The 24,730-nt window shown below is 38.6% G+C and overlaps 1 protein-coding gene across 6 annotated transcripts in view; it reads left to right on the top strand.

The window, feature by feature from the left end:
- RREB1 (ras responsive element binding protein 1) overlaps positions 1-24,730 on the top strand; it is a 149,271-nt gene that overhangs the window by 48,731 nt on the left and 75,810 nt on the right. For all 6 annotated transcript variants that reach the window (XM_069103534.1, XM_069103531.1, XM_069103535.1 and 3 more), the window contains exons 2-4: positions 17,968-18,103; positions 20,354-20,474; positions 21,500-21,708. In XM_069103534.1, the coding sequence (XP_068959635.1) occupies positions 21,538-21,708 (171 nt within the window). In that variant the 5' untranslated portion in view covers positions 17,968-18,103; positions 20,354-20,474; positions 21,500-21,537. The remainder of the gene's footprint in view (positions 1-17,967; positions 18,104-20,353; positions 20,475-21,499; positions 21,709-24,730) is intronic.

Raw genomic sequence — 24,730 nt, 5'->3', positions numbered from 1 at the left:
TGTGCACATCCCAACCAAAAAACATTCCAGGAGACCATCTTTAGTTAAATCACAAACTGTATTTTTCAAGCTCCATTCTTTCTCCTGTTGCTTGAGTACAGTGTCATTCATGTGGCCCATAGCATTCCCTAGTGCTGCCCAAACCAGATTAAAATGTAATTGGTAATTATTTAACAAAATAAAAATACAACAAACTATGTTAATATCTGGCTTTCTAATACTCAGCCTGCTAGGATCCTTATGTACAGTAAGGGTATAGTGGATTGTTTCTGATTTGACTTTGTCACCACTGTGCCACCTTTTATTCCTCTTTGCTTGACTCCTGGTATACTTCCCAAACTATTAGTCTAGACTGGAGGCTCTTAACCTTGAGTTTTACGGGTTAGGGTTTTAGAATATCTATATATTTTGATAACCATAGTTAATTTCCTTTGCAATCCCATGTATTTTGTGCATTTACAAATATTCTAAGAAGGATGTGTAATTTGTGTAGCTTTGTTTAGTGCCACGTTGGGGGTGGGGTCTGTGACATTAAAAAAAGAATTAAAAACCATTCCCCTCCTCCATGCCTTAAGCTCTCAGTTAATTTTCTTTTTTCCCTCTTAACTCTCCATAGATAATTTAACCAGCTTTATAGACAGACTAGGACAAAATTCCACTTTTGACATCCTTCCCTAGAAATTTGCCCAAGCCCTTCTCCAGGCCTTCATTTCCACCTGTTTGAATTCTTATCTTACTTTCAAAGCTCTATTCTGGGCAGTTTCCTGGAAAACTTTTTATTGATCCTTCCCTGAACGTCCTCAGTTTTCTTTGTACTATAGGGAATGTTTTTTTTGAGTATTACTATCTTAAATAGCTCTTAGCAGTAGTAGACACTTAATAAATGTTGGGTGTAATTGAATTAGTTGAAATGAGTTTCTGTTCCCTTCTGCTTAATTAAACAGTGTATCTCCTTCACTTCAGTCTGTCTGTCTCTGTCTCCCCCTCCCTCCATGTCTCCCTATCTCCACCCCAGAAGAACAAGTTACTTTCCTCCTCAAAGAACACTTTTTTTTTTTAAGCAATCGTGGTTAAGTAACTTGCTCAAGGTTACAGGGGCAGTTATTCTTGGGTGTGGTGCTAAGTATCTGAGCCCAGAGATCCCCAGGTCATCCTGACACTGGGGCAGTGCTCTTACTCACTGAGCTACCTGGCTGCCCCTAAGCAATTGGGGTTAAGTAACTTGCTCAAGGTTACACGGCCAGGTGTTTCTGGGTGGGTGCTAAGTGTCTGAGCCCGGATTCTATCCCCAGGTCATCACAAAGGTGCTCTTACTGGCTGTGCTACTTGGCCACCCCTCAAAGAACACTTTCACCTTTAGCATAAACCCATCCAGTTGCATTTAGAACCTCTAATGACTTAGCATTCACACCCTTCTGATGAGGTGTGGGCTTTGGGAGCCCCCTGGAGCTCTCCTTCAGTCTTGAGGTACAGGCTCTGGGAACCTCCCTTGGACTCTTGATTAAATCATCCCATTTGATGAGGCATTTGCATGAGGCAAGTCTGTTACTAGACTTCCCACCCTCAGTTGCTAGACTTCCCAATCAAAGTATCATCCACCCTTGAACTGGCCTAGTCCACCATTGTTTGTGGTCTTCAGGTGACTTCCCACCCTTAATCACTCATTGATTTCATTAACTCCTCCTGAAGACCCTCCCCAAACTCCTCCTCTAGACCACCCCTAGATTCCTTCCACAACCTTCTGTATATAAGACCCCATCCTGTCTTCTTGTTTGTGAGAGTGCCATAGAAGGACCTAGCACAGACTTACTCTGTCTAATTCAAGTGAACTTTTAAAAAATTTTACTTTTCTTTGGCTGAGAAGACTCAAGTCGAATTCACTTGGCAGACCCAGCCTATTGGTATTTTGGGGTCTCCAACGCAACCCTAACCCTCTTAGTAGGTACCCTCTTCAATTCTACTTGTGACTCCTCCCTCCTCCCACACAGGGCCCCCCTCCCCCCCATTGCTATTATTACAAAGCCCTGGCATTTCTTTCCTGAAATGTCTCTGCCTTTTCTTCTCCTTTTCACTGTTATCACTTAATACCTAGATACAATAATGGCTTCCTAGGAGATCTCCTTGCCCACTCCCCTCCCACATCTCATTGTCAGGCTAATTTTGATAAAAGCCCCATTTCATTTTATCTGTATTATGATGAATATTAGTCTATAGAGTCTTAAGACTTGTATAATCTGATCCCATCTATCCAGCCATCCTTTCTCCTCTCTTAACCACCTAATCATACTCCTTAATGTCCCTCATCTATAGCAGACTAATTAAAGAACATTGAGATCTTTCAGTTTTCTTCCTTCACCCCTCAAAACTGCATCATTACCTATTCTCTCTTCCTTAACCTCTGCTTTACTAGAGGCTATGATTTTTGTCTGTACCCCTAGTCCTATGAACTTTTACCTATCCTCTGTTTTTGGCTTTCCTAGAATTGGGTGGGGAAAAAGGAAAGGAAGACTCTTTGGTCAGAATGACCCTGGGAAATCCCAATTTCTCAAAGATGTAACTGAGTCTTCCCAGAAAGCTGCTGCCACATCTAGATTTCTAGCAGTCTATTTGTATAACATGTGGTGTTTGCAAAGGGCACGTTTTGGAGTTTGGGGTTTAAATCCCAGTTCTGTTACTTAATCTTATTTTTATTATATTATGTGACTGAGCAAGTGGCTTACTATCTTATCATTGAGTCATTGAGGTAGGTTGGGCTAGCTGATCTCTGAGGCCCTTCTAGGTCCAGATTTATGATCTTTAGAGAGCTGAGATGACTTCTGTTTTTAAGGAGAGGGACTGGATCTGTGATTTCATTGGTTCCCATCAAAGAACTCCCTCTACCAATGTAGGTTAGCACCTTTTCTGCAATATATAATCTTAAAGAGTTGCTTGAGAGATTACAGGAGGCCCTGAGAAGGTTAAATAATTTACCCAGGTTTATAGAGCCAGTTAGTGTCAGAGGTGGGACTTGAACCCAGCTTTTCCTGGTTCTATGGCCTACTAGCCATGCTCCTGCCATCATTATTAAGATAAGCCAAATTGGTCCTGGTGTTTGGTGGGTAGGGTGGGCATGGCATGAATGACTAAGGTCAGAGAGATTAAGATGATGGCTTAGGCACAGTCTCATGTCTGTTACTTGCTTGTTATTTCCCTTTGTACTTTGAAACTCTTGCTTAGGACTGAGTGAGTATATGAAGAATTATAGTGCAGGAAGTTAATTACCTCCAGAAATCTAGTACATCCCTATGCCTTCAAGGCATGACCACACCCAAATCCTTGTTTTTTGCCTCGGGCTTTTAAAACTTTAAATAATAATAAAGACTTGTGGTCTAGAAACCTGAAGTTCCAGCATACTGGAATAACTAAGAACCTAGGTACCAGCCACCTAAATTATATATATTTTTTATCCTGTTGAATGCTGGCTAAATTTATATAATAAACTCTTTGTATCAAGATGTTTATCTTTAAAGTCTTATAAGTTGTACTTTGTTGTGGCTGTGTGACTTTTTTGTAAGTTGTCTATAAAAAGAGTTACTTTTCCCCATATCACATTTTCTGATTTTCTAAGCAAAATTTAGTTACAAAAGCATCCAGAGAATATATACAGATAAATCGTTTACGTATTTAAAGTTAATAATACCAAGCAACTCATTTTTCCAGTTCCTTCAGACTATTCCATCTATTAGTCTCTCTTGCAACTTAAAAATCTCCTCCATCCTACCAGAAATTCCTTTTTTCTTTGTTGTTCAAGTGCCTGCCTCTTACTCTCAACTTTTCTTAGACTTACAGCTACCCTAAATTGCTTTGTCACTTGGATTATTCCAATGCTTCACTGAACATTTCAGACATTTGCTGGCTCTATGACCCTAGGCAAATGATTTAAACCCTCCCTCTCCCCCAGCCTTAGTTTTCTTTGTCTGTATAAAGAGAATAATGTTCTTTTCTTGTAAGGAAAACACTTGATTACTCTTAAAAGTACTATGTAACTGAATAGTAGTGACTTGATGTTGTACTCTATGCTAGATGCCTCCATTTTCTTATCTTTCATTCATTCCTTAACAACTTGCAGGTTGGCATCTACCCTTAGTATTTTCTTTTACTTCTTGTTTCTACCCATTAGATTTGAGCTCCTTGAGAGCAGGGACTGTCTTTTATCCCTAGCACTTATCCCCGTGCTTGGCACGTTAGAGATGGCTTGCTGACTGATTAATAGTAATAGCCCCACTACCTACCAATTTTGGGCAGCTCATAACTTCTATCCCACATCACTTCTGGTGCCTCCCTCTTGGGCCAGACAGAGAAAGTTTGATTGCTCCTGTTTAGGCCAGGCTGCTCTCCATTTTGCTCATGAACTCTCCGTTGATATCTAGCAGGCAGTTTTTAGGTATATAAGGACGCTGGTTATGGTGTAGATAATTTTTTCAGATCTTTAGGATACAATTTATACACTTCTCTTTTTTGTCTGAATTTTAATCCTGGGGTAGATGGGGTGTTGAAACCAGTGTTGCAGTACTATGTATGCCAGGGTTCATGGGGGTGGGGAAAGGGAGAAGGGAAGAGGAGGAGGAAGAATTCCCTTTCCTTCTGGAATTGAAATGGACTCCTGAGATTCCTTGGGAAAGTTTCTTTTTATTCACTGTAACATCCTTGTGTGAGTGCCTTCAATACAGCTGTTTCGAAAGTCTTGTGTTTTCTTTGTCTGAACAACATGTTAGAACCTTTAGAACAACCTGTTCAAACTCTGTGGCAAGGAGGAAATTGAGGATGTTAAAGGCTGCTGTTTGGCTAGTGGGGCTTAGACTGGTTAGGTAATTCCTATTCTTTTTCTGGCCCACTGGACAAGAGAGTGACTTGTAAGAAGAGACGCAAGAGGTCTCTTCTTTTCAAAACAAATTTATTGTTAATTTATTTTTTGTATTTTGTTTTGAAATTTGAGTTCCAAATTTTCCTTCTCACCCATCCCTCCTCCCCCAGCAGTTGAGAAGGTAAGCAAAATGATATCAATACATGTGAAATCATGCAAAACAGATTTCCATATTAGTCATATCATAAAAAAATTAAAAAGCAAGGAAGTTAAACTTCATTTTGTACCCAGAATTCATCCAGTTCTCTCTCTGGAGGTGGATGGCATTTTTTCGTCCTGAGTTCTTTGAAATTGTCTTTGATCATTATATTAGAGTAGCTGTAGTCTTTCATAGTTGTTTTAATTTGCTTTTCTAATCAGTAGTGATTCAGAACATATTTTATGAGTATCAATAGCTTTGATTTTTTTTTTTCTGAAAACTGCCTGTTCTAAACTTTGACCATTTATCATTTGGGGAATGGCTTCTATTTTTATAAATTTGACTAATTTCTCCTTTATATTTAAGAAATGGGACATTTATGAGAGACAGCTTGCTGCAAAAATTTTCATACTTTTTTCTTTTTTTTTTTTAGCAAAATCTGTGTGCCTTTCTGTTTCAAGTTTCCACATCCTTGAATGTGGAAGCTGCTAAATTTTGTGTGATCCTGTGGTTTGAATATTTGAATTTCTTCTTGGTGCTTGCAATATTTTCTTAATTAACCTGGGAGCTCTGGAATTTGGCTATAATATTCCTTGGAGTTTTTGTTTGGGGATCTCTTTCAGGAGGTGGTAGGTAGATTCTTTTATTTTCTATTTTATGCTCTGGATCTAAGATATTGGTCATTTCTTATGTGTAGGTTCCTTTTTTTTTTTGGTCTCATGGCTTTCCATTGGGCCCATTTTGCTTTTTAAGGAGTTTTCAGCAAGTTTTTGTGCTTTAGGCCAGTTCTGTTTTTTAAGGTGTATTTTTGTGCCTGCTTTACCAGACTATTAATTCTCTTTTCATAATTTTCTTGCATCTTTCATTCCCAATTTTTTCTCTGCCATTCTTTTCTTTAACTCTTCCAGGAGTTCATTTGGCCTTGGCTTCAATGAGCATTTTTTCCTTGGTTTTGCTTGTAAATGTTTTAAGGTCATTGTCTTCTGAGTTTGTGTCTTGGTCTTCTCTGCCACTGAAGTTGCTTTTTATGGTCAAGCCTTTTTAATCTGTCTTCTCTATCTGTGCCTCCTCTTTCCTCATTCCCATTTAGCTGTCTTTCCTCTGCCGTAGACATCTTAGAGCTAGGATGGAACCATAGAGGTCATTCTAACCTCCTCCTTTTACAGATGAGGTTAAGGTGTGAGCCTGCGCTTTATTACTCTTTCCTTCTTCATTTTAATGTTTCTTGTTCCAAGGAAATGAACTGTTGGTATTGTTTTAAAGTAAAGAATCTCATTCCCAAGATATCTGATGCCCATGTAATGCTATAGGAAACACTCAGGTTTTCAGTTTAAACCTCCTCCAAAGGAAGAAATAATAATAAAATCTACTCAGATTTATATAGTACTTTTCAGTTGTGCAAGGAGCTTTCCTCACAACATCCCCTTGGGGTTGGGGGGTGGGCAGGATAGCATTATCACCTTTTTACAGATAAGGAAACTGAACTTTTCTGAGGTGGATTTCAGCCCAGGTCACCTGACTGTGAGGTCCAGCTTTCTATCTACTACACCATGTGACCTCCTAAAAGAGTAAGTCAGTCCAGATACCTTGTGTGCTGATGTGTGGTGAATTTCAGTGTTTGTTCTGTTTACTATACAGCTTACTGATGCTGCACAGCCTTCTCATTGGGCTTTTTAAGTGCATCAGTAAGGCAGCTATTACTGTTCACTGCCCTGGAGACACCTTTGGGCAGGAAGCCCTGTCAGGTCTTCAGGATTTGGCTTGGCTGGAGGAAGTGGATAGTCAGATCCACCTTAAAAGAGATATGAAGATAAAGTAAAGCATCGACATCTTTTTTTGGTATAGAAAAACACACAAACTACTCTTTTTTTTTTAATTCCATTAGTTTTCAAATATTAGCTTAATTTTTAATTATTATAAACTTAAATTTAACCTGATAACTTGTATGATGATAGTATTTGTATGGAAAACAAAATATAGGTAAACCTGGAAAATGTCTCCTTTCTTAAAGCAACAAAAGCCATCCCATATTGAAGCAGGGCATAGTACATCAGACTTTGGAGATCTTTAAAGTACACGTTGAAATGAATGCTGGGTAGGTATTGCTTGGGCTTTGGTCCAAGGCTCTCAGGCAAGTAATATTTAAACAAGTTGAATAGCCCCTGTAGGCAAGCAGCAGGAAATCTAGACCTCAGTCAGCTTCAGGGTGATGCGTGGTCAGCTAAAGATAAAAGGGTAGACTGTTGCAGCTGGGGTCCCCATGTAACACTGGGTGGCAGACTGTTATGAAAAGATAAAAGGAATGTAGATGGTCTCACAGAACAACAGTGTATCCTTTCTGTAATGTAGCTTCAAGTGATAGGAGAGAGTTGGACACTGTAATTCTTAAGGTGTTTAATTATATGTGGCTTAAGTACATTGAAAAACTTTTAAGATTCATTAGTGCTGGGGAAGGATGAGTCGTGTTTTTGTTTTGTTTTAAACACAGCTAGACCATGATGGAGTTTGTATATTGATAATTGATGTCACAGGTCAAATGCTTGACTTTAATTTGATTTATATTGGCTATTGCTTGCCAGTGGCCATCAGCTGGGGCTTGGAAATCTTTCCTCATTGTGCAGAGGTTTTCACTGTCAATAGTATTTGACCTATAACAGAGGATGGGGCTGAACAAGAAGATTTAATTGGGAATTAGTTACCAACATAAGTGAAAGTACAATACAATATAGATAATGTTAATTTGTGGTTTTTAAGTCAGTATGTGGCTAGTAGAGATAATTTTCTATTTGAGTTTGACATTTCTGAGCAGTCTGAGGCAGTCATTGCCATTTCATAAATGGTTTATTGGATTCTTGCTCAGCCTTTTGTGTGCACTGCTATGAGGAAAAGTGCCACTTCCTTGATGTTTGAAGGCCATGGTGAGTCACAGGTTTATTTCTGATGGCAGATTGAATTGTCCTTTGGGTATAAGATAGTTTAAGGGAAGGCACCTGAAAGATGGCTATTTTTCTTTGCTCTTTTCTTTGTGATTGGAAAGTAGGAGATGAACAGGTACCTATAAAACCTTCTTGAGAAGAAGGGAAGAATCCATATTTAAAGGTTTTTCTAATTTTTGCTAAGGTTCCATACTGGGCCTGGAGTTAGGAAGGTCTTGGTTCAAATTCAGTCTCAGACATTTACTAGCTTTCTGACCCTGAGCAAGTCACTTAACCTCTGTTTGCCTTAGTTTCCTGATCTGTAAAGTGGGGATAGATAATACATAGCTATCTCCCAGGGTGGTTGTGACAGTCAAATGAGATAATTGTATAGTACTTAACCAGGGGCCTGGCACATAGTGAACACTTACATACACATTAGTGATTGTTGTTATTATTATCAACACCGCTTCTGTCCTTGAGCCAGGATCCTGAGTGCTGATCAGCATAAATGAACAAATGCTCTTTTTAGCATATTTCTCAAACATTGGTTTTTAACATTTACTGTGAAGGAGGGAAATATAGAAACCTTTGTATTAGAGAGAAAATGAAGCAATTAGACACCCAGGGAGGGAAGTATTAAGGCATAAAGCAGAGCCAAGAGAGAGTGTGTGCCTCTGATTTACTTTAGTAGTGTGATAATCCTTGCAATGACTCCATCCTTTAGAGATGTATCTCTGGTATTAAAACTTATTATATGAGAAGGGTAAAAATTGGCAGTGGAATGGAACCTTTTTTTTTTTTTTCTCTTCAGTTGCCAGGATTAAGATGGTGGGTCTTGGACAGCTTGCTACCCACTCTGGTGGACTATATCCAGCTTTTTTGTCTTACCAATTTTACTCTGAGAAAATCATTGAATATTTGCTGCCATTTTATATTAGCTTATTTTAATACTTGTTTTCACCCACTCATCTCAGCAATTTCTATGCCCCTCTTCCCTCTAAAAGATGTAACATAGATGGGACTAAAGCAGAATAAATTTCAGTATATAAAGGTAAGCCCACCAACCATTAGTATAAGGCTGCTGGATAACCCAGTAGATCTGGATTCAGGAAGATCTGAGCTAAGATCCAATCTCAGATGCTTAGCTGTTACCTTGGGTAAGTCACTTAAACTTCTGTCTACCTCAGTTAATATAATAGCATATTCCCCTAAGGCTTATCGTGAGGACCAAATGAGATAGTATTTGTAGAACTTCCTGGAACACAATAGGCTCATGTTTCCTTTCCTTTTTCTTGTTGTTGAGTCATTTCAGTCATGTCTGACTCTTCATGACCCCATTTGGGTTTTGTTTTTTCTTTTTGTCAAAAATGCTGGAGTGGTTTGCCATTTCCTTCTAACTCATTTTACAGATGAGCAAACTGAGGCAGACAGGATGAAGTGACTTGTCCAGGGTCACCCAGCTAGTAAGTGTCTGAGGCTGGATTTGAATTCAGGTCTTTCTGACTCCAGGCCCTGCACTCTATGCACTGTGCCACCCAGATGCCCTAGATGTCTTTTTTTCCCTCTTGTTTTAAATCCAATGAACCTGTAACTAAAAGTTAAAACTTCATCATTTGACAGGGGAAGGCGTCATTGACTACCACCTCATTGTATTTTGTATGTGCACACTGCGATGTTAATTAAGAATCTTGAAGCACAGTTTTAATTTTTTATGCTTTGGTTTGTTCTGGCTAAAACCCTACATTGCATGATCTAAGCCAGCCACCTCTGTTTGGGAATTCCTTGTAATACTCGCTCATTTTGAGCCTAGTTTTAGCAAATGTAGAAACTTTCTTTTCCCAGCTATAAGCCAGGTATCAGTACAGTCAAGGGGGCTATCCCTACAGCTCTATGTAGAGGAGCTGCTGAGAATCACCTAGAGTTGTCTGCTCCCCGCTCATGAAGTGTTCCACTTCGTCTCCCAGGTCCTCACTGGAAGGCAGTCAATATGACTGAATATACTTATGTATTATATACCCTTTCTTACAGCAGCCAGCAAAACATTCCTCGGCCATTTAGTTTACAATTTTGGAAAGCCTTACTTCTGAAACTTAAGGTTACTCAGTACTTAAGGAGTCAGATGCTACAGTTGGAGAATGGAAAGGATGGTAGATGTGAGTGTTGGAAATCATAGCTGACTTTTATGTGGTTTTAAGACTTTCAGAGGAATTTACATTCAGTATGTTACTCCCTCCTCACAGCAACCCTGCAAGGTAGGTAGTGGCTAATTATGCCTGTTTTATAGGTATGACAACATGGGAAAGAGCTGTGGGGTCAGAAGCCCTGGGTTCAGATTCTTCCTCTGATGATTCTGCCTATTGAGTCTCAGTTTTCTCATTAGCAAATCGGTTGATCAGTTTTCTCATCAGCAAAATGAGGGCTAAGATCCCTTCCAGGACTAGATCTATGATTCTTTGAAGTTCAGAGAAATCAACATACATAACTAGTTAGATCAAAGTAAGATTTCTTCCTGACTCTTGTTCAGCAAAATGACACAGAAGGAAAATTGTCCGCTTTATTTAGCAAGTGATGTGCAATAATTTGCCTTTTTGGGCTTAAGTAAATTTTAAGTTTAGTTTGGACTGAGTGTAATATATTTTAAGACTAATGGAGCTTTATTTCCTGCAAGTGATAACAGCATTGTAAGGGTGCCAACAGTTGCTGTGTTTGTTACTAAGAGGACTACTCTTAGATCTGAATTCAAGTTTTTAATCAGCTGTATGACCTTGGGTAAGCCACATAACTGATCTAGGCCTCTCTTTTTTCTTTATCTACAAAATGAGAATATAATATCATGTGCACTACCTGTCTTACCAGGTTTTAATGAAGAAAATGCTTTGTCAGTCTTAGAGTGTTAAACATTTAGTGTGTGTTTATCACAACCAAATTTTGTAAACTGACATGAAAATCAGTGAAATTAGGGTTAAAACTTTTCTTTTGGGAGAGATTGCCATTTTCTTGAAAAAGTGTTTGATAAAGGTAGTTATGTAGATTTGCTTTCTCTTGAATGTGAAAGGCAATAAAGACTTTTGGTTACTGCTGGAGAAGATGAGGATGTGATGGAGATGGGAGAAGGAGGTCGCAAGGCTAAATGACTGTTGGATCCAGACTGGTTCCTCTGACATGAAACATAATTCCCAATTATACTAGCTCCTTTCTATTGTCCTTCCCATTGTAACTGAGGTTCAGGGTTTCTTTACCCCTTTAGTAAACATCTAGGTGTGAGTAGCCTGGAGCAGCAGGGAGGGGGGTTTACCATTTGAATCTACCCTAATTCATTCCTGTTGACTTCATTTCTTCCACAAATAGAGAACTGTAGGTTCTAGGCCCGGAGTTTTAAGCTTTAAATATAAGAGCATCATTTCCTAGCATCCTTCATAAGTTATTCCTCTCTCTCTCTCTCTCTCTCTCTCTCTCTCTCTCTCTCTTTCTCTGTCTCCCTCCCCTTCCCCCCCCCTTTATAAAGGAGTATCAGCTTTCACCACATTTGCTCTCTTCTGTACCCCAGTCTCTTTTGATTGGAATGAAAGGGGAAAATTCAGGTGTTCCATAAGTACTAGACGATGATGACTATGACAGTGGGCTGCAATGGCCAGGTAACTGGGAAGTCTTTAAGAAAAGAGAAGTTACTGAGGGAGAAAGGTTCTCCTTGATAGCTGAAAAGCAGTGAGGACTGTGTCTTCCTGTGGTGCATTTTAAACAAATGGCTGCCATGTGGCAGCTGTCTCTGCCTTCCTGAATCTGGCAGTAGTTAAATCCTGTCCATAAGACACGTTCCCTGGAGAAGAGCTTTGAGAATGGGAGTAAACTTTTTCTTTTCCTTAAATTAAAACTTTTTTTTTTAACAATTAGTGCTTGAGATTTCCTTTCTTCCAAGAAAGAGGAAGGACTGGGAGAATCGAACTTTTTTTGTTAAAGGGCAAATTATTATTAATATTTTAAAAATAATATCTAAAGTTCTTTCTAGCTCCAAATCTATGACCTTATAAGTGTGGAGGATAAGTTAGGCAAGAATCCAGTGCTGTGTTTTATACACTTAAGTAAACCTACCCCACTGGCCAGAGAGTATGACAGTTAAAAGAAGCATAACAAAGAAATTTTTCTTAATTTCCTTTAAAAAAATTTTTTTGGAAGCTGCCTTTTGCGTGAAGGGCAGGGGAGATCACATCAATATGTAGTAAAATCTCATTACACCAGGATATTTTATTTTCAACTTCAGTTTGTAGAATTCAGAAATCTCATCATGATTATACAGTTCTATCCTATATTATAATGATGCTCTACATGGGCACATCCAAATGTAAAAAGTAGTTGGTAAAAGCCACATTTATTTATTTCTCACCCTGTGTTTGTGTGTATGTTTTCACCATAAAGCTGACATGTGTTTTATATAGGTCATAGTCTATTCTTGGACTGTGTTTAAGTTGAAAAAGAATTTTGCTAGCAAAAAGACAATCTTGAGGGAAAACTTTTTTTCTCTTTGCTTACTTACTGCTCACTAAGATACCTTATATCAACAGAGGGTGCAAAGAGAGAAGTTGAACACCTTTTTGGGAATGGGAGGAATCCTATGTGTCTAGGGCTACCAGAATCTTAGTCCTGCAGAAATTTGGAGAATTGTTCTATAGCACCCTCTAAGGAGCTGTTCTGTGACTCACAGCAAAGTATGCTAATAGCATTTTGCTTAGAGTTGCTTACAGTCTTGGGAGGATTGTTGGGTAGTGAAGGTCATGACCAGGGCAGCCCCTGGAGATCCATACAAAGACCAGCCAGAGTGGTTTTGCTTCCTGTGCACATTAACTTTATAGGCAGGCAGGCCCTACCCAGCCTAAATTTCATATCTGACTTGTCCGTGTTCCTGAGGAAGTAGCAAATGAGCCCTAGATAGGTTTGAACATTTTCTTTGCTTTTTAAGAACCGAAGTGTACATTGTACACAGTAAGAGTTGATAACTTGTTCATAGGACTTGGATCTGGGACCTTAGTGTCCATCTATCCTGCCTTTTATAGGAGAAAACTGTTTCAAGTCTCACACCCTGAGGAAAAGTTTTCAGCAGTGCCCCTGATTTTAAATCATTTTGATTTCATGAACTCATTTTTGGGGTGTGGGGGTGTGTGGGGGTAGGTATTAAGGTTTCATAACTTGCAGTTAACTGGAGTATGTTGGGCTAATTACAGCACCTATTACACAGTCATTTTTCTGGCTTTTGGCTTCCATGCATCATCGGTTTTGATGTTGCCCTCTGACGCTCTTGTTTTATCCTGCCCGAATCAAGTCCATGTGGTCCATGTGCTCAAATCCCTTTTAGAAGTCCAGTTTTTTTCTTAGATGAAGATGCTGCTCGTAGCACATGGCTCCGCTTCTGTTCAGAGTTCCCAGGTAATTAGAAACCAGCAGGAAAGACAGACTTTGGGGTTCCTTTGGGTTCTCTTTGCTTAGTAGTTTTTTAGAAAAAAGGTAACTGAAATCCAGTGCTTATCTCCTTGATTACTTTTCCATCAAACTTCAGTATTTTTTTGCCATAATTTTTTGGTGCTATCTAGATAATTTTCTTTTATTCAGGTCTAAGGATTTTGTTTGTTCAGTTGTTTCAGTACTTGTGCTCTAAATCACCACTGATTTTGTTGTTTCTGTTCACTTGTGACCAACTCTTTGTGGTCCTATTTGGGGTTTTCTTAGCAAAGATAATGGAGTAGTGTGCTATGATTTCTTTCTCTAGCTCAATTTACAGAGGAGGAAACTGAGGCAGACGGTTAAGTGACTCTTCCAAGGTCACATAGCTTATAAGTGTCTGAGGCCAGACTTGAATTCAGTAAGATTCTTGATTCCCAGCCCAGTACTCTGTTCACTGTGCCACCTAGCTGCCTAAGGATTATGGGAGACAGTAAAGAAAAGGAAGAGGCTGAAACACGAGTCGCTAAGGATTGGACACTGAATACCTAGAAGGGTAAAAGTCTATCTGTGGATCCCAAATCTTAGAGAGGAACTAGGCCTTTTGATTTCTTGCATTGAGGTTATAGTAGAATCTAAAAGAAAACCAAACTTGTATATACTAGTAGTAAAGTCCATACCTGTATACACACAGAAATCTGTGCTTCCCTCCTTGCTTTCAAAACGGACATTTTCTTCTCCTTTGTAAGGCTCTGGGAATAGATGCATCTTCCATCTTTTTCCATGTAGTCTCTTCTCTCCTACTGGGCCCAGAGCCAGAATTGGCTAAAGAGCCAACTCATCGTGCCTGGGATTGTGAAGTACTCGCTCATTTGGTGAAAGGCCCTGCATGTCATTCGTAAGATCTGGTTTACTATGGAGTCCATGCCAACCTAAAGGCGGGGAGGGGGTTGGGTGGGTGTGGCTTTAATGGATTGCTTCTCAGTCCAAGGAATAGACTGGTCTTGAAGCCAAGAAACACATCAACTTCCTGGAACTTAAGCCATCATCACAGCTGTCTTAGCCTTCAGAGCACACGCAAGGCAGTACTTATTAGGTCAGACAGTGTTGCTGTTGTGCCCTCTGTTAACAAGCCGAGGGAGAGCATAAGGCTTTGCCATATTGCATTAGATTAGGACCCATCTCTTCTGACTTTTTGCTCACAAACTAGCAGCCAGTTCTGTGGCTAGCTTACTCTGTGCAGTGCAAAGATTTTTGAATGTTTCCTTGCTTTTCCTTGTAAAACTATCTATGGTCTGCAGCTTTTTCTTAGCAGGAAGTATGTTTTTACCCCCTTCTTAAGCTCACAATACTCAGTGTTGAGACCATTTTAAATTCAGAATTCCTCTTGCCTGAATTAAGCTCTTAGTTAACCCTGAATTAGTCCACCATTAAGCTGTTCATCTAGTCAGTTCAGCTGTGTTCCAACCCCTTAACCTACTCAAAAGTCTCTCTGGGCCTCTGGCAGTATTCAAGGTTTGGGGCTACACAAAACTACCCTAAACTAAGGACCTCTTGAAAGCATTTAGCTTCTGTAATTCAGTCCTTGGGGGATTCCTCAGAAGTGGGTTTGTTCCCAGCTCCTTTTGTTTGGGGCATCTCATTTTATCTGTTATCTTTCAGGGTTATCTGGTCTGTCTGGATGGACCACTCTCCTTAATCTACTCTTTCTGGCCTCACATATGATTGTTCTCTTATCTTTTCTAGGTGGGGACATGCTTGGTAGGAGGGGAAGGGACCATCCCAGTTGTCTTTATCTTAGCTTTAACTAACTTACATCAAGGACTCAGCTCTTCCAGTTAGCCTTTTTGGACTCTTATATGAGAGAAGTCTTAGAAGCCTTTATATTTATTCCTTTATCCCTTCCCAAATTTATCCTTCAATTGAGAAAAGGGGGAGGTAGTTTGGAATTTCTTCTTGGGGCTGCCTATTTTGTAACCTTCAACACTTTAGTTTGAAGTCTTTAAATCAATAGACTCAAAGGAAACAATGAAGTTTACCCACCTCTCAGTTTTAGGTAATGCTGGGACTTAAGCTAAGGTCACACCTTTTACATGAAGGATGAAATGCAATCTTGTCTTAGACATAAATCTTTGACTGCGAAGGAATGCCTACTTTAAATTTCCTTGCATGTCTGATATTAGTTATTAAAATGTGAAATTAGTTATTAGATATTAGAAATTAGTTGTAAATTATGATATTAGTTATTAGGATGTAAAATAATTCCTTTTCTAAAATATTCCATTTAATAGCTTGCACAGCAAAAAAAGACATAATAGCTCACAATGTAAAGTATACATTAAATAGATCCTTAATTGTGGACCAGTCTTTTCACTCATCTGCAGAGTTGGAGGATTTGACTTTGAATCACCAATTTATGTCAGACTAATTACACTAACCAGAGGAGGAGAATAGCTTTTTTCTCTTCTGTGATTTACAACTTTTAATCTCATTTTGCTGAGATAAAGCTTATTTTTAGTTTTAATGATTTGTTCCTCACAATAATGCTAACATTGTTCTGCTAACATTGATTCCTACCCTACACCCCACAACTTCAGACAGGAAGCACCCCTTTGTTGTTCCAATTTTTTTTTTAAAGTATTTTGGATCTGTGACTTGAATATATCCAGCCATTAGAAGTTATAACCTTTCTATACCTCTTAACCTACGCAGTTCTTTTAGTCTTTGTAAATTTTCTCAGGCAGAAGAATTAGGGTTTTGAGATTGCAAGGGGGAAAGTTGAACAATATCATGATGTTGTGCCTTTCCATGATGTCTGTTACAGGTTTTAAGAAATGGAAATAAAATAGTCTCTTCTTAAGTCTTAACCTACCTTTCCCTTCCCCAAATCAATCTTCCACTCATTAAAAAGTGAAATAGAAACCTAGACTGACTTTGAGTGCCTTCTACTTTTATTTTGTTTGACCTTAGGCATTGTTCCTTGGTTTGAATGGGTGGGGTTGATGATCTGAAAGGGACATTTTGTTATCTAGTTTTGAGATTAAGGTGGAGCCTTTTGTAAATTGTTTTGATGGCATCTTGAATGTTGGCATGTGCCCTGTAAAGGAGCTTGTGAAGTTGAGGGCCTCCATCCATCTTCCTGAGAATAAGGTGTGAATGTGTGTGACTGGTTCTTTTGACTATTCTTTATTCTCCCCTGATTATATTAAAACGCCCTGGGCGGTCTTTGAAAGGAAGGTTAGAGATAATGGAGAAAGTGCTAGTGTAGAACATTTGTAAAGATTAGGAGCCTATGTACTGAATACATAATTCTGTATACAGTATACAGAATTATGGAGCTAGATAGACCAGATCTAAATCTTGTCATTCCTATCTTGTTACTTCCTTTATCTGGAATTGATCACCAAACTAATTTCTGGCTCTAACATTTTATTTTTAGTAGGCATTCAATAAATGTGAATGTATAGAATTCAGGGTGGTAAATATGTGATGGATTTGGGGATGAGTACATTTCCTGGAGGTTTCTTAAAGGAGACAGCATGTTAGACAGTTATTATTTAGTGAATCAATGAGAATTCTACTGTTTCCTGAGCTGAGGGAGGTCCATCCAGTCCAGTCCCCTTTCCTTTCACTAAGAGGAGAGATGAGGAAATGATGCTTTTTCTTGATTCAAATTAACTGTCAGAGAAAAAGGTAGGGGAGAGAAATTTGTGTTTGGATACTCTTGACTGATTCTTGAAAGGCTGGTTTGCAAGTCTTTTAATTCCATTTGTTCCAAAGAGTGTTTTTTGGTAATATAGAGATTAAGAAAAAATACCTTCTTTTAATGGTATTTAAATTCTTCAATAACAAATAGTTTCTGCATATTATGCTTTACTACTCTTGAGTATTGTTTTCTTCCTAGACTAGAATGTATTAATTTCATCTTAATCTTTTTGTATGTTCTATCATTCATCCCTCTCTGTCACTAAATCTTCTCTTTTTAAGCAAGTTATAATAATTTCCTCCTTGTTTTTCCCTTTCTTAAACTTTTTAGGGTGACTTATTCTTTTATTTGACCTTGTTCATAGCTACCCCCACTCTCTTACCTCCTTTTGCCACCCCTCCTGCCATATGAATTTTTTACCCACACAAGATGCCATTTAGTCATGTCTCAGTTGTTCGGTTTGTCCAACCCTTTGTGACTCTATTTGGAGTTTTCTTGGTACTGAAGTGACTTGTCCAGGATTGTCTAGTAAATATCTGAAGCTTAGTAAGACTTTATCTTCCTGACTCTGGACCTGACACTGTATCCACTGTGCCACCTCTCTACCCTAGCCACATCTTAGTCTAAGGTGTAATGGTTCTCTTCCTTGCTGGTGCTGGAAGACTCAGTTCAAGCTAATCCAAGTTAGTCCAACAGGCTAGAACTCTGTGATTAGCTGAAGAACTTTAAAGGCGACCCTCACATTTCAGGGAGGAAAGGAATGTCTCCTGAGAAGATTCTCTCTATGTATCTGGCTTTTGGTAGTGAAAGCCTCATTGAGAAAGACCAGTGGTCCGTCTGAGTAATAATATTTTTTATTCTTTTCTTCTAGGTTGCCCTTTATCTTTGCTCCAGCCTTTGTTGCATTGAGGTGTGACATTGTCCATCAGCTCCTCTTGCACTGTGCCCGGCTAGTGTTAGCTCCTCAGTGAGGTTGGCTGGTTCAGTTGAAAACAAGAAGATAAAAGGTTGGTTAAATATATTTTGATTGTCTTTTCAGTTTTTGAATGTTAGGAATCTATGCCTAGTCTCTGATCTACTCTACCATATACATACCATACTTTTTCATGATTTTTTTTTTTTAATTCTTCTTGGGTTTCCTGAGGTTTTGGCTGCAAGTTTTATTCAGATTATTACTATTCCTAAACCTCTTCACTTTTACAGGTTGGGAGACTCAGAGACAATTAACCTTCTACCACCACCCCTACTTCCCACCCCTCCACAAGGTGAAGTACTTCGTATACCATACCCAAATCCACGCCATTGTAACATATAGCAAACGTGGGGTCAAAGGGTCTTATGATTTAAAGCTGAAAGGGACCTGCTGGGTCCCAACCTTTTAGCAGTCTGAGTGAAGACTACCTTGTCATCATGATTTTTTTACAGCATATAATATAAGATACATGGGCTTATAGAGGGAAGAAATTTTCTCAAAATATTTTCTAAATAATGTGTGGATTGTAGGTTAAGAATCTCAAAAAAGGCTAAATGGGATCCCCCTCATACAGAAACTCAGGGACTTAAAGGGCCGTGTCCAAGGCATTACAGCTATTCATTGACACTAAGTCAAATATTTTTTCCAGCAGCAGCATGTTAATTTTGACAAAGATGATCATTTATTTCAAATCTGGTTAGGAAATTTGATCTGACTATGTCATATAATTATAGATATCTTTTTACTTCATGGGGGTTATGGGAAGGTTTATGTTGCAGATGTGGCTGGTTGGGGGAATGAAGTTAATAGGAGTAGAAATGACATATATTGATGTTGGAAACACTTTGACTGGGAATGTGAATACCTTTCATTTCCAGTGAAAAAATTATATACCCAGTGTTGGTTTCCATAGGCTGGTGGGGTTTTGTTTGTTTTTGTTTTCGTTTTCTGCTCCATTAAGAGAGAAGAAAAAAGAGTTAGTCAACACGATGAAACTTTATTCTGGTCCAATTAGTGCATGATTGGTGCTTAAGTGTTATGGTGGTGGGTTTTTTTTTTCCCCTTTTCCCTTAGAACAATGAAGTGCTTTATAATGTACATCAGGTTCTTTTTTCTCTTCTTGCTTGTGCTGTGTATTGTGTACTTCTTCCCATCTGTCCCAAAGGGAGAGCTCAAGTACAAGACAGTTGAACAAACTGGAATAAAAACTTGTCCTAGCTCCAGGGGCTTAGTGCTTTGCAACAGCTTCTCTGATGAGTCAAAGCGCTACGGAGAAGCTAGCCTCTTTTCCTCTTTTTGAACAGCATAGCTAAGCTTCTCATTTTGTTTTTTTACTCATGTTTTCAAGTCCAAGAGATGAGAGGATGCTTTAACTAAAAATAGCTCTTTCTTTACATTTTAAAAGTAAGGTAGATTGTCTTGCCTTTAGCAAACCAAAGAATCACACCTTGTACATTATCCCAAAAGAGGAAATCGATTTAGCAAATGTCTTCCTGTTCAGACAGAGTGGGAAATGACAAATTTTCTTGTTTTTTTGTTTTTGTTTTTTTTAAATTCTCTTTTGGTTAAACTTTTGTAGCATTTTTGTTAGCAAGTTGGCTGTGTTAACTGTCTCTAGGTATTTTGTGTTAGATACTTAGCTAGATTGCAGTTTAGCTTTCATTTTTGTTCATTTGAAAGTGTTCTTATATGTGAACACTGTTTAATATTATTTCTTTACTTTTTTTTTTTTAAAGCAATCGGGGTTAAGTAATTTGCTCAAGGTTACACGGCCAGTTATTTCTGGGTGTGGTGCTGAGTATCTGAGCCTGGATTTGATCCAGGTCATCCCGACACTGGAGCCGGTGCTCTTACTCGCTGAGCCACCTGGCTGCCCCTAAGCAATTGGGGTTAAATAACTTGCTCAAGGTAACACAGGCAGGTGTTTCTGGGTGGGTGCTAAGTGTCTGAGTCCGGGATTCAATCTCCAGGTCATCCCAACACTGGAACTGGTACTCTTACTCGCTGTGCTACCTGGCCGCCCCTATTTCTTTACTTTTAAAGTGACCTTTTGCCTCACCACCATCTTTCATCTTCTGCTTCATGATAGAATTTGAAATTTTTTTTTTGTTAACCCCTATAGCTTTAGCTATCTACTGTAATATATTGGCACATTTCAGTAAGCCTTCTATTGGGTTTTTAGTTTTTTTTGCATTCTGATTTTTGTTTGTAAAGTAGGTAAATGGGAACTTAATGACTTAGCTCTTCTTCATTGTGACTGTTTCTTCCTTTGCTTTTTTTCCAGTATTAGTGGTACTGAGAGTGAGGAAGAAAGTGAGCTAAACAAAGACATTAATTAGCCTGCCACTTTTAGTGGAAGGTAGCCTTCAGAGGAGAAAATCTTGTGTATCCTGGAGAAGATGAAGGTAATTGTTTTGATATTAAGAGTGCTTGACTAAAATAGGTTAACTGGACCTCATCTACTATATCTCTCTTTTATGGAATGGCTCTTTTAAACAGAAGCCTCTGGACTAGCTTACAGACTTTTTATTGTATTTTCTCACTCATGTATGTTTTTCAGTTGCATTTTCAAGATTTAATCAACCAAGGTAGTTTGCCATCTCTTCATGCTTCTTCCCCAATTGTGAACATTTAGTTTCAGTGGAACCTTGCTTTTGTCAAACCCAAATTCTGAATTTTGCATACCATACAGTAGGACTGTGGGAACCCATTAAATTAAGGTGATGGTCCAAGAATCCATGTGAATGTCAAGATCATCGTTTTTATTTAGCTTTGATGATATATAAAGTTTGATTCAGCATAGTAAATGAACAAATATTCATTGTGAATGTTTAACACATGCACTGTAAGTGAAATCTGATGGTATTGATTAGTAAAACAAAAATTAATTAAAATTTATTAACAAAATTTCATTAACTTTTTGTCACCAGATATTTTATCCATCAAGTTACTACAAGTATATGCAGGGAGAAGTGTTTTGACCTTGCAAAATATTGGTTATTGCTATTCTACAACTCATTACAGGTGACTTGTCACAAGATATACAGGTGATATGTCACAGATGAGTTGGGTTCTTTTCATTCTCAGACTCCTAACATGATTTTTTTGGGGCACTGGAATTAAATGACAGGTCTGGCAGAGTTGTCTCAGGTCTGTCTTTAGGTTTGAGAGCTTAGTGATTTTCGATGCTACCACTACTTACTTTCTCCAGCTCTTTGGCCCAGTTGTTGGTGAAGAGAGTAAAGAAAGCTGCCTTGCTCTTTATGGAAGCCCTCAAAACACTTACTTTTGATTTCCACCAGGCTTCTCAACTTTTTGCCTTTCTCTACAAATGTCTCCCGAAATTTCCAATCTCAGAAAGAATAAATGTTTACTTCTTGGTCTTGTCTTTGCCTAACATTTTTTTATGTTCTACATTTCCTTTTTTTAGTTCCAGCAAAAAGAATCCTCAGCTTAAACTGTAGCCCTATGACGTCAAAGTCGCCCACCAGCTTAGAGGGTTCAGATTTATCTTCCATCAATACCATAATGTCAGCAGTAATGAGTGTAGGGAAGATTGCAGAGAATGGCGGCAACTCACAGGCCATCAAATCTCCAACAAAGTCATCAGGACCGAATCGGATTGGCAGGAGGAACCAGGTAAATGATGATAAATGTACCTCTGAAGTCTGGTAAGTCCAGTTTGTGAGTCAGAGTGAGTATCATTGATTCAAATCTTTGGGGAATTAGTACCACGTTAATCACATAAATATATTGTTTCTTAATTACTGAATGAACACATCTCACAGTGTTGTCAGTTTTCTCTTAGAGAGTAAACCTCCATTCCTGTAAGTATTATAAATATTGCTGACCAGTGCAATATGCCTTTTATCTAAATATTCATTCCATTAGGAGCCTAGGGATCATTCTTCTCTCCGTCTACCTCTTCTAAAGAGTTCAGTACCTGTGATGTGATTCCATGTTGTTCTGTCTCCTTACTCACATTTGGTTATTGGGCTTTTTAAGGCAACCACCTCTTTGTTCCATAGAGTTTAGAGAAAAATGATTTAGACTGATGTCTCTGTGGGCAGTAGATCAGGGGAAGCTAGAGAGGACAAATGGTCCAGGATTACAAAAATTAGGAAATTAGACAAATCCTCAGTTCATATGCAAATAGAGCACTTTGGACAATATTTATCCTTAAAGCAATTAACCTCTCAAATCTTTTATGCCAATGGCTCCCACCATCTTTGTCTAACATGAGTAAGGTAGTAGCAATAGTGAGTGAATGACCCTTTTTGTGTCACTGAGCACCCTGAGACAAAATGATCTCTAAATTTATCTAGGCAGATAGAAAGATTACTTTTAAAAATTCCTAAAGATGGAAGGAAAAGCTCCAGAAATTCTGTAGCTATACAGTTTGTGACATGCTCATTAAAAACAAATAACCTTTTAATACCCTGATCTCAAAACTACTATCCACATAAACCTAGGCTTCAAAAGTCATTGAACAACATTTCCTAAGTTCTAGAATTGAAAGGAACCCTAAGACATCATCTAGTCCGATCTGATTTTATGGATAAGGAAACTGAAACCCAGAGCAGCTAAATGTCTTGCTTAAGGTGACACAGGTAGGAAGAATAGAGCCAAGCTTTGATCTTGTGTTGGCCAACTCTAAATTTAGTGTTCTTTCCCCTGTACCACGATGTTTGTGTGGCTTCTCAAACCAGACAAGTATTGATTTGTTCTCTTAAGAGGTAATTGGTTGTTTACATTATTCTTCGTTGAAATTGCATATTCCTCTGTAAAGGTCTTTGCTTTGGACATTCTTTGCAGGGTGTTTTTTGGGAATTTAGAATAAGGGGTCCCCATTCATGTCTGTGACCTCTCTTCTGGGATGTCACAACATCAGTATCAAGGGAGAATACTGGCTGATGTTATTTCAGGGACTATGAGATAAACTAATAAAATAGTTTATTTGGTTTGGTTGTTTTGGGGGTTGTTTTTTTGTTTTTTTTTTTTTGGTGTCTTGACTGCTTGTTCAATCATTTTTCAGTCACGTCCAATTCTTCATGATCCCATTTAGGGTTTTCTTGGCAAAGATATTGGAGTAGTTTGCCATTTTCTTCTTTAGCTCATTTTATAGATGAGGAAACTGAGGCAAACAGGGTTAAGTGACTTGCCTAGGGTCACACAGCTGGTGTCTGAGGCCAGAATTGAACTTAGGAAGATAGTAAGTGTCTTGTCTGTACTTCCCTTTATTTGGCTACTTGGAAGCTGAGCTGGTGTGCCTGGATCTTTGGATTAGAAAAGATAGTTAATTTGATGTGGGAAGGAAGAACCCCCGCCATACATAGAAAAGAGATTAAAAAGGAAAGCAGTCACCCTCTGCTCCCCAAACCATTTCATTCCTATTCAAACCCTTCTCTGTTTTGTTAGCAGAGAAAAGGAGGGGGAGGGCAAAAGAAGGTTCTGTTTAGTCACCACTTTCTTATTAACAGCCAAGCCAGTCTTTCCAACTATAGGTGAGAGTTCTAGCTTTTTTCTGAGGCCTGTAGAGTCCACTGAAGTGTTTCATAGGCACACCATTTAAGTGGCCAAACATCAACCACCATGTGATAGTTTAGTTCCAGACCCCTCCCTTGTTGATAAAATGCAGGGGAGATCCAATGGACCATGTTCTTATTTTAATTCCCATTCTGTTGCTATGTGTAGACTTGTTTTCCTATGTGATGTTTTTGTCTTGATTTATTTTTTTAGGAAAGGTTGTATTAGGATTGCAGGGAAGGCCTTCTCTTCCCCACTGTCCCCCGAAGAAAAAAATGGAGTCCCAGAGAGATAAAAAGGAGCCCTGGGGCTAAATCTCCTAAGTGCGCTCACCAACTTCCAGAACAGATTAGCCTTTAGCTGAATGCCCAACAAGGGTGTCAGATTGCTTCATTATGGAATAGTGAGTTATCAAATTAGCTGCTAATTTTATCTTTCAGCTCAGGAAGTGTTCCTTTCACCAACCAGACTCCAGTAGCTAGATTTCAAATTCTTCATCAATGCCTTTTCAACACTAGTGATGCTCACCATTTCTGACTGTCCAGTGGTAGAACAGTGAGTCCAGTGGGTCAATGAAACTCATTCTCTCCAAGCCATATTTGATTTGGTTGACCTGCATTATGGTATGTAGTACTCTAGTGCTAGAGACCAGAGAAAGTTTGGGTTTCAGTTAATAATAAACTCCAGGGTCAATGCCAACAACTCCATGATGTCTGATCTCTGTGTCAGGGTGAACTAGTAATTCCTCTGTTGTGTTAATTTGTCTTTTCAGAAGGCAGGCCATCTCTAAAATTCTGATTGTTTGGAATTGCATTTTATATGTATGTGTGTATTTTTTTTTACACCTACAAAAAGCCCAATAATTACGTAGAAATTCCTGGATTGATACTCTACTTGTCAGCACCATCTCTGGGATTTTTCTCGTGATTTATTGTATTTTTTGTGTCCTGTGATCCAACACCACCTTGATTCTGATTCCTTAGAACAGTTGTTGTCATTCATAGCCTAAGAATATGTGATATTCAGAAAGAACATTCTGGTATTATTTGGGAGAGATGGAAGTCTGATGGGAAAGGTTTATTTAACTTCAGTGTCACTGATTCATTTTTTTAGAGGGAGATTACTCAAATAACAT

The sequence above is a fragment of the Petaurus breviceps genome, unplaced genomic scaffold (assembly GCF_028583685.1).
Source record: "Petaurus breviceps papuanus isolate PSGF00001 unplaced genomic scaffold, PetGlider_PUasm1.0 582, whole genome shotgun sequence".
Taxonomy (NCBI): Eukaryota; Metazoa; Chordata; class Mammalia; order Diprotodontia; family Petauridae; genus Petaurus; species Petaurus breviceps.
The sequence above is the reverse complement of the archived record's forward strand: the minus strand, read 5'-3'. Positions and strand labels throughout refer to the sequence as shown.